Source organism: Salvelinus namaycush, chromosome 2 (assembly GCF_016432855.1).
Source record: "Salvelinus namaycush isolate Seneca chromosome 2, SaNama_1.0, whole genome shotgun sequence".
NCBI lineage: Eukaryota > Metazoa > Chordata > Actinopteri > Salmoniformes > Salmonidae > Salvelinus > Salvelinus namaycush.
In genome coordinates this window covers 58080144-58089877 of record NC_052308.1, presented here as the reverse complement: position 1 = coordinate 58089877, position 9734 = coordinate 58080144, and the positions used below count along the sequence as shown (strand labels likewise).

The window sequence follows — 9734 nt, the reverse complement described above, 5'->3', positions numbered from 1 at the left end:
TATGAACTGTGTGTAATGTTAGCGATGTTTTCTCAGATTGCCATTTCGCATTGCTAGTTATAGCATAATGTTAGCTGTCAAACATTGAACCTAATTGGTTAACTTCAGGGTTGGTGGAGTGTGCTAAAGCAGTGAATAAAACAAACTTAGGGAGGAGGCTTTGATGTTAACATGCATGAAACCAAGGTTTTTACGGTTACATTAGTCAACAATTGATAGCGCCTGGGAATAGGAGTGGAACTGGGGGCTACAGGGCCTGGGTTAACCTCTACATCACCAGAGGAGGATAAGGGTACGGCTAAAGGCTATAAGAACTAGTCGTCTAGTGCGGTGGGGACAGAGAATAAAAGGAGCAGATTTCTGAGCGTGGTAGAATAGATTCCGGGCATAATGTACAGACAATGGTGTGGTAGGATGTGAGTACAGTGGAGGTAAACCTAGGCGTTGTGTGATGATGAGAGAGGTTGTCTCTGGAGGCACCAGTTAAGCCAGGTGAGGTCTCTGCATGTGTGTGGGGTGGGACAAAAGAGCTATTTAAGGCATGTTGAGCGGGACCAGGCGCTCCACAGTGAAATAAAACAATAAGAACTAGCCAAGACAGCAGTAGACAAAGCATATTGACATTAGAGAGAGGCATAAATCAATCACAGGTGTTGATCGGGAGAGCTAAGACAACAACAGGTAAATGGCGATGAATGGGCAAGAGCGGGTCAGTTAGGTACATACAGGACCTGAGTTCGAGGCTGGGGCCAACCGGTAAACAAAGTGAGGTACCGTGTTATTGAAACAATCCAGGGGGCATCAGCTGTGTAGCCGAGTGATCATAGGGTCAAAAGAGCAGCAATAGGTGAGTCAGGGTGCCGTTCGGTAGTCACTACTACGCTAGGCAAGCAGGGGACACAGGGTTCAGAAAAGCTAGCAGGCCAGGGCTAGTAGATGGTTCTTCGGCGGCATCGTAACAGAATAGCCTGTTGAGACTACATCAGGCAATCACGCCGGCAGTCCAGTCGTGATGGATCAGCGGGGCTCCGTGTCGACAATAAAGGGTCCAGGCCAATTGGCAAAGGAGGTATTGTAGTCCTAGAGTTAGTTGATATATGGGCCTAGCTCAAGGCTAGCTGGTGCTTGCTTCGGGACAGAGGCGTTAGCTAACAGTAGCTACAGCTAGCTAGCTGCGATGATCCGGTGTAATGACCCAGAGAGAAGCAGTCCGATATGCTCTGGGTTGATATCATGCTGGCTGGTGACAGTGAAAAAAGGTGAAGACCACTAGCCGTGGCTAACAAAGACTAGTAGCTTGTCAGCTGGCTAGCTCCTGATGGAAGTTCCAGTAATAAGGAATAAAAATAGCAGATCCGTACCACATTGGGTGAGGCGGGTTGCAGGAAAGTATATTTAGTTCGTAGATAGAAAGTGAGATTAAGATATATACGAAAAGACCGGCTATTTACACGGGATAAGACACGGGATGTGACAAAGACAAACACACATGTCCTACTGCTACGCCATCTTGGACTATATAAGTACACGGGGGAAGATGGGCAACACCTGGAGGGGGGTGGAGCACAAAGACAGGTAAAACAGATCAGGGCGTGACAGTTTCCCCCCTTCTAGAGGCGCCATCTGGCATCCTACCTGGGCGCATACCGGGGTGTCGGCGATAGGGCTGGGTCCAGGATGTCTCTAGCAGGGACCCAGCATCTCTCTTCCGGGCCATAACCCCCCCAGTCAACCAGGTACTGGAAACCCCTGCCCCATGGTCGAACCCTCAGGAGGCGTCTAACCTAACACGCCGGATGGCCATCGACAACACAGGGAGGAGGGGCGGGCCTGGAAATGGAAGACAAGGGACTGTGCGACACACGAAAGTTGGGGTGTATACGAAGGGTACGGGGCAACGGAAGACGAACTGCAGAGGGACTAATGACCTTGGAGATGGGGAAAGGGCCAATAAACCGGGGGGACAGTTTGCGAGACTCCACCCAGAAGGGAAGATCCCGGGTGGAGAGCCATACCTTCTGCCCGAGATGATACGGAGAGCCGGACTGCGATGGCGATCCGCTTGTCGTTAATACCTGGAGGTGGTCTTGAGGAGGCCCGACCGGGCTCTCCTTCAGGATTCAACAACAGCGGTGGACAAACATCTGGGCAGAAGGTATGCTCTTCCTGCTCAGGGAAGAGCGGGGGCTGATAAACCAGGGAACACTCGAAGGGACATAGGCCCGTGGCAGAGCAGGGAAGGGTGTTGCGGGTGTATTCGACCCACACAAGCTGCCAGCTCCAGGTGGTGGGGTTGGCGGAGACCAGGCAGTGCAGGGTGATCTCGAGGTCCTGGTTGGCTCGCTCTGACTGGCCTTTGGACTGGGGGTGGAACCCGGAGGACAGGCTGGCCGACGACCCAATGAGTACGCAGAACGCCTTCCAGAACTGAGGACCCCGGTCGGAGACCATGTCCACGGGCAGTCCATGGATCCGGAAGACATGCTGCACCATGAGCTGGGCCGTCTCTTTGGCAGAGGGTAGTTTGGTGAGAGGACTGAAGTGTGTGGCTTTGGAGAACTGATCCACCACAGTCAGGATGGCGGTATTGCCATCAGATGGGGGAAGACCCGTGACAAAGTCCAGGGAGATGTGAGACCAGGGACGGTGGGGGACAGGCAGAGGTTGGAGGAGACCAGCCAGAGCTTTCCGAGGTGTCTTGTTCTGTGCACAAACTGTGCAAGCGGCGACAAATGCGGCAACGTCCGGGACCATGGTAGGCCACCAAAAACACTGTCGCACAAAGGCCAGGGTCCGACGGGCACCCAGGTGGCAGGCCAGCCTGGAGAAGTGGGCCCACTCCAGGACCGCGGAGCGGACGATGTCGGGAACGAACATCCGGTTATTATGGCCCCCTCCTGGTTTGGCTGGGAATGTTGTGCCTCACGGACCTGCTTCCCTATTCCCCAGCTGAGTGCTGTCACCAGGCATAAGGTGGGAAGGATGGTCTTGGGTTCTGGGGTAGTAGTTGTGGGGCTATAGCGGCGGGACAGTGCATCCGGCTTGACATTCTTGGATCCCGGCCCGGTAAGAGAGTGAGAAGTTGAACCGTGTGAACAGCAGGGCCCACCTGGCTTGCTTGGAGTTGAGGCGTTTGGCGGTGCGGAGATACTCCAGGTTCTTGTGGTCAGTCAACACGATGAACGGATGTTCCGCCCCCTCCAGCCAGTGCCTCCATTCCTCCAACTCCATCTTCACCGTGAGAAGCTCCCGATTCCCCACATCGTAGTTCCTTTCCGTGGCATTGAGGCGATGGGAGAAGAAGGCGCAGGGATGTAGCTTGAGGTCAAGGGCAGAAAGCTGGGACAAGACAGCCCCCACTCCGATGTCCGAAGCATCGGCCTCCACCATGAACTGACATGCTGGGTCCGGATGAAACAGGATGGGAGCTGTGGTGAAGCGATGTTTGAGGTCCCGGAACGCCCAATCAGCAGCTGGGGATCATGTGAACGGAACCTTGGGCGAGGTGAGTGCTGACAGGGTGCTGTAACCCCAGATAAAGATGCAATAGAAATTGGCGAACCCCAGGAAATGTTGCAGCTGCACCCTGGACATAGGCTGAGGCCAATCCATCACTGCTCTCACCTTCCCGGGATTCATCTGGACACTCCCAGCAGAGATAATGTAACCCAGAAAACAGCTGATTCTCCAGAATGCGTTGAAGGACCTGCCAGATGTGGAGCACGTGTTCTTGAGGGGAGCGGGAGAAGACGATGATATCATCAATGTAGACGAAGATGAACCAGTTCAACATGACGTGGAGAACATCATTCACCAGAGGCTGGAACACAGCAGGGGTGTTGGTGAGGCCAAAGGGCATGACCAGATACTCGTAGTGGCCACTAGCCGTGTTGAAGGCGGTCTTTCACTCGTCCCACTCTTGTATCCACACCAGGTGGTAAGTGTTCCGTAGATCCAGCTTGGAAAACACAGTATCCCTCTGGAGTGGCTTGAAGGCCGAGGAGATGAGTGGTAGCGGGTAATGGTTCTTAACAGTAATGTTGTTGAGTCCCTGGTAGTCAATGCACGAGCGCAGGGTCTTGTCCTTTTTCTCCATGAAGAAGAAGCCTGCGCCGGCGGGGGGAGGAAGAGGGACGGATGAATCCAGCAGCTAGGAAGTCCCCAATGTAGGTATCCATTGCCTTAGTCTCCGGTCCCAACAGAGAGTACAGACGTCCCCAGGGCGGTGGTCAATCCCGCAGTCATAGGGTCGGTGTGGCGGAAGTGACATGGCCCGGGCCTTGCTGAACACCTCCCAGAGGTCCTGGTACTTCGCGGGAATGACGGAGAGGTGAGGGGCACCTTCCGAGCCCTCAGCAAGATGTCCCAGGGCAGGTTGTGCTGACTGAGCGTGGCAGACTGGGCTCCAGCCCATGATGGCACCAGTAGACCAGTTAATGAGGGGATTGTGTCGTTGGAGCCAGGAGAATCCCAATACCACAGGAATCAGAGGGGGCTTGATGAGCAGGAACTGGATAGACTCGCTGTGGTTCCCTGACACCCGTAGGTGGATGGGAGTGGTGTTGTGGGTGACTCGGCCTATAGAGGTGCCCGTCCAGCGCTCTAACGTCCATGTGAATGGAGAGGGGCTGAGTGGGGATGTTCAGCTCAGACACCAGGGTAGCATCCAAAAAAACTCTCGTCGGCCCCAGAGTCAATGCCCTCAGCTATGTTTAGACTGTTGTTGTTCATGTTTTGCTGTGTACTATGGAATATATTGCTTTCTTATTCTTGACACTTCTCCCAGTCATATTTAAGGTTAGAACTACCTTTCTAAGTGTTCTGATACTTCTAGCTTGGAGTTGTATTTTTATGATAACATAGCTACAGTATTTCACTTTTTAATGTGTATAGTATTGCTTACTAGGTGTGTCCAATCAATTTTGTAACCACTCCCTCTTCAAATTAGGGCTAATTGGAAAATCTGTTCAAAAGAGGACATTGTATTATTTCTTTGTACTCCCTGACGAAGGCCATGCAGCCGAAACGCGTTGGATTTTAAAAACTTTGTTTCTATTGAACATGCCATACAAATAAAGGCATTTTAATTAATTATATGAAGAGTGCCTTGATCCTCCTTTCTTTTTGATGACCAATTCACCCCTTTTACCAAAGAGCACCTTCTGTCTACCAAAATGTACTATTGTGTACCTAAGTAGCGCTTCCCTTCCTCCTCTTTCTACTAGAAAATCCGGACAGATTTGGACTGGTCTTTCCACAGCAGAATGTTATGAAAAGGGGTGCCACCAGGGGAAGCAGGAATATTCTCAATATGGCCCACCAGAGTCCTTGCTCCTACTGATGAGCCTGGCTTCTTTAGAGGACAAGAGGACACGAAATGACCAAGAGTCCCGCAATAAAGACTCTTTGTGTTGATCCTATATTGCCGTTCCGCTGGCGACAGCCCAGCTCTGCCTAGTGGCATAGGCTCAGGAAACGGTGCTTCGGCCGTCTTCAGCAGCCCTCGGGGCAGGTCGGGAAGCCTCGGGTCCTCTCGGCAACAAGACCGTTGGTAGATTCCGTTCTTGACTCGGAGGCAAGGTGGGATCCCTGGGCGTGCGAGCAAAATCGAATTTTGTCTCCCTCCTTCGTTCCCGTAGTCGCCCATCAATTCGGATGGTCAAAGCAATGAGGGAATCGAGATCCGTAGGTAACTCCCGGGCAGCAAGCTCGTCCTTGACCACCTCCGAGACGCCGTGCAGGAATATATCTATCAGTGCTTCCTGGTTCCAAGCACTCTCTGCTGCCAACGTGCGGAAAACCACCGCATAGTCAGCCACACTGCAGGAGCCCTGCCGAAACTGGATTAGCCTCCGGGCAGCTTCTCCCCCGGAGAACGGGGCGTGAAAAACCTTCTTCACCTCTGCCACGAATCCCTCCAGACTAACGCATATGGCCGGCTGCTGTTCCCATACAGCAGTAGCCCAGGTGAGAGCCCTCCCGGACATTAGCGTGATGAGATAGGCTAGTTTGGAGCATTCCGAGGGGAAGGAGGAGGGCTGAAGCTCGAAAATGAGGGCACACTGAGCTAGAAACGCCCGACAGGTGCTCGACTCTCCATTGAAGCATTCCGGGGGTTTGTAAACCAGGCTTCTGAGAAGGTGGAGTGGCCGAGACGGCACTGCTAGCAGCTGGGTTACTGAGGGGCTGTGGGGTTACCACCGTGGTAGGTTTCATCCCAGACAACCCGTGGAATTGCTCCAGCCAACCATCCAGTGGCCGGTCATGGCGTTCAGTCAACATTTGGACCCCCTCCATAAGGCCACGAAGCAGTTCCTCGTGCCTCCTGATGGTGGCTCCTTGGGAGGAGATGGCGTCGCGCGGCTGGCCCGGGTCTGCTGGGTCAGTCAGGGCCAGTTCGTACTATCAGGGTAAGTTATTAAGACCCAGATGCAGACCGTGTCGAAGTAACAATGTTTAATACAGTAACAGAGGCAAAGGTACAGGACGGCGAGCAGGCAGAGTGGTCAGGCAGGCGGGTTCAGAGTTCGGACAGGCAAGGATCAAAAACCAGGAGGGCGAGAAAAAGGGAGGTTGGGAAAAACAGGAGCTGACAGGACAAACGCTGATCAGCTTGACAAACAAGACAACTGGCAACAGACAAACCGAAAGCACAGGTATAAGTACAGGGGGGATAATGGGGAAGATGGACGACACCTGGGTGGAGACAAGCACAAAGACAGGTGAAACAGTCTGTTGGAAAGCAGACTGAACCAGGTTTTCTTCTTGGATTTTGCCTGTGCTTAGCACTATTCCATTTGTTGTTATCCTAAAAAACTCCCTAGTCCTTGCCAATGACAAGCAAATATGAAGAGTGGTACTCAGTGATGTGTTGTGTTGGATATGCTCCAAACATAACACTTTGTATTGAGGACATAAAGTTAATTTGCCAATTTTTTTTCAGCTTTACTTTAGTGCCTTATTGCAAACAGGATGCATGTTTTGGAATATTTTTATGCTGTACAGGCTTCCTTCTTTTCAATCTGTCATTTAAGTTAGTATTGTGGAGTAACTACAATGTTGTTGATCCATCCTCAGTTTTCTCCTATCACAGCCATTTAACTCCATTGGCGTCATGGTGAAATCCTTGAGCGGTTTCCTTCCTCTCTGGCAACTGAGATAGTAAGGACGCCTGTATCTTTGTAGCGTGTGGGTGTATTGATACACCATCCAAAGTGTAATTAATAACTTCACCATGCTCAAAGAGATATTCAATGTCTACTTTTTATCTATCTACCAATTTGGTGTCCTTCTTTGACAGGCATTGGAAAACCTTCCTGGTCTTTGTGGTTGAATCTGTGTTGACTGAGTGACCTTACAGATAATTGTATGTGTGGGGTACAGAGATGATGTAGTTATTCAAAATTCATGTTAAACAATATTATGCAATTTATTATATGATTTGTTAAGCACATTTTTACTCCTGAACTTATTTGGGCTTGCCATAATGAAGGGGTTGTATACTTATTGACTCAAGACATTTCAGCTTTTTATTTTTTATTAATTTGTATACATTTCTAAAAACATAATTCAGTAAGACAAAAACTAAATTTAAACCATTTCAAATTCAGGCTGTAACACACAAAAAAAGTCAAGGGGTGAAAATACTTTCTGAAGGCACTCTACTTTGTTTTTACAGAAAGTTATCACATATGACCGTCAAGCAGTTCTGGAGATCAGATCGATAGTTACTAACCTCGATTTCAAATACGACTTCAACTCTGACTCAGCTGTTCCACTGTTCATACCTGACCTTATTCCTTTGTTTCATGGGCTACCAAAACGTTGCAGGCGTAGACGCGGGAGTTGAGGTGGCGTCTTGGTGATATTGAGGCAAAGAGAAAACCTAACATCTCTCCCCTCCGTTCTATTGGCAAATAAGATTGATGAGCTTTGTGTCGAGTCTCCTATCAGAGACTTGAAAAGCTGCAATATTATGTGTCTTGCTGAAATGTGGCTGGATGATGACGCTATGTACGTAGTACGCGGTGGATTCTCCATGCGGTGGCAGGATTGAACGGCAACTTTGGAGAAGTCGAAAGGAGGTGTTTTATCATAAATAACAACTGGTATGTGGCTTCAAGTGTGAAGGAAATCTCAATATTTTGTTCACCTGGGGCTATCATTTGTTTTTTAACAGGACAATGACTCAACACACCTCCAGGCTGTGTAAGGGCTATTTTACCAAGAAGGAGAGTGATGGAGTGCTGCATCAGATGACCTGGCCTCCATAATCCCCAAACCTCAACCAAATTGAGATGGTTTGAGATGAGTTGGACCGCAGAGTGAAGGAAAAGCAGCCAACAAGTGCTCAGCATATGTGGGAATTCCTTCAAGAGTGTTGGAAAAGCATTCCAGGTGAAGCTGGTTGAGAGAATGCCAAGAGTGTGCAAAGCTCTCATCAAGGCAAAGGGTGGCTATTTGAAGAATCTCAAATATAAAATATATATTTTTGGGGGGGGTTACTACATGATTCCATATGTGTTATTTCATAGTATTGATGTATTCACTAATATTTTACAATGTAGAAAATAGTAAAAAATAAAGAATAACCCTAGTAGGTGTTCTAAAACTTTTGACCATTAGTGTATTGAACCAACATATAAACACAACAATTTTACTGAGTTACAGTTCATATAAGGAAATCAGTCAATTGAAATACATTCAGTAGGCCCTAATCTATGGATTTCACAAGACTAGTCATAGGCCCACCCACTTGGGAGCCAGGACCACCCACTGGGGAGCCAGATCCAGACCCAGCCAATCAGAATTAGTTTTCCCCCACAAAAGGGCTTTATTACAGACAGAAATACTCCTCAGTTTTTTTATCAGCTGTCCGGGTGGCTCGTCTCAGATGAAGATGCCGGATCTGTGGTCTGCGGTTGTGAGGCTGGTTGGACGCACTGCCAAATCCTCTAAAACGACATTGGAGGCGGCTTATGGTAGAGAAATTAACATTAATTTGACAATTCCTGCAAATGACTGGGGGGGGGGGGGGGGGGGGGGGTCATGGCCCCCTCCAGAGGAACATCTGGCAGAATATGTTCTTGAAGTTAAGATAGGAGATGGAGCCAGTCACATGTAGGAACCAATCCAATGAATCATGTATATGTAGGTTTAGGTAGCCGTATATAAGGCTCTATGTAAGGAACACCCTTTTAGAGCTCATTTCATTTTAAAGACCCTTGCTCCCTTCGGTCTCAACGTGGACTTTGATCTGAAGCCATTCTTGTGATTGTTGTGACTTTGCCATTGTGGTTGTTTGTAGGCTTGCGTGATCTTGGGTGAGTCTATGGTCGTGTGCTATCCATTTGTATTTGTTGTATGCTGCTCTTTCTATGCCATTTTAATATTTGAGAAATTAACCAATGATATTAGGCCACTCTTGGCCATGATTACAGACACCTGTGTGCCTTGACACTATATATAAACGAGTCATCCCGCAGTGTCTGTGATTGTACCCTGATGAAGACAGCTTGCCTGTCGAAACGTTGGTAAATTAAATATTTTTGCATCTGAGCTCCTAGAGTGTGCGGCTCTCTTTTATTTTTAAGTTTTCTACTCCGCTAGCCAGCACCTCGCCTAAATAGGTGTGCGTTTCTTTTTCTTCTAGATGGAGGAAACCTGGCACCATCCCTACGTTGAAGCATGGAGGTGGCAGCATCATGCTGCTGGGATGTTTTTCAGCCGCAGGG

The 9734-nt window shown here is 49.3% G+C and overlaps 1 protein-coding gene across 1 annotated transcript in view; it reads left to right on the top strand.

Moving 5' to 3' along the window:
- Positions 1 to 6264: 6264 nt before the first annotated feature.
- The window catches only part of LOC120022389 (5-hydroxytryptamine receptor 3A-like), a 41043-nt gene continuing 37573 nt past the window's right edge, over positions 6265 to 9734 (top strand). Inside the window, exon 1 of the mRNA XM_038966281.1 lies at positions 6265 to 6381. Coding sequence (XP_038822209.1) covers positions 6265 to 6381 — 117 coding nt within the window. The remainder of the gene's footprint in view (positions 6382 to 9734) is intronic.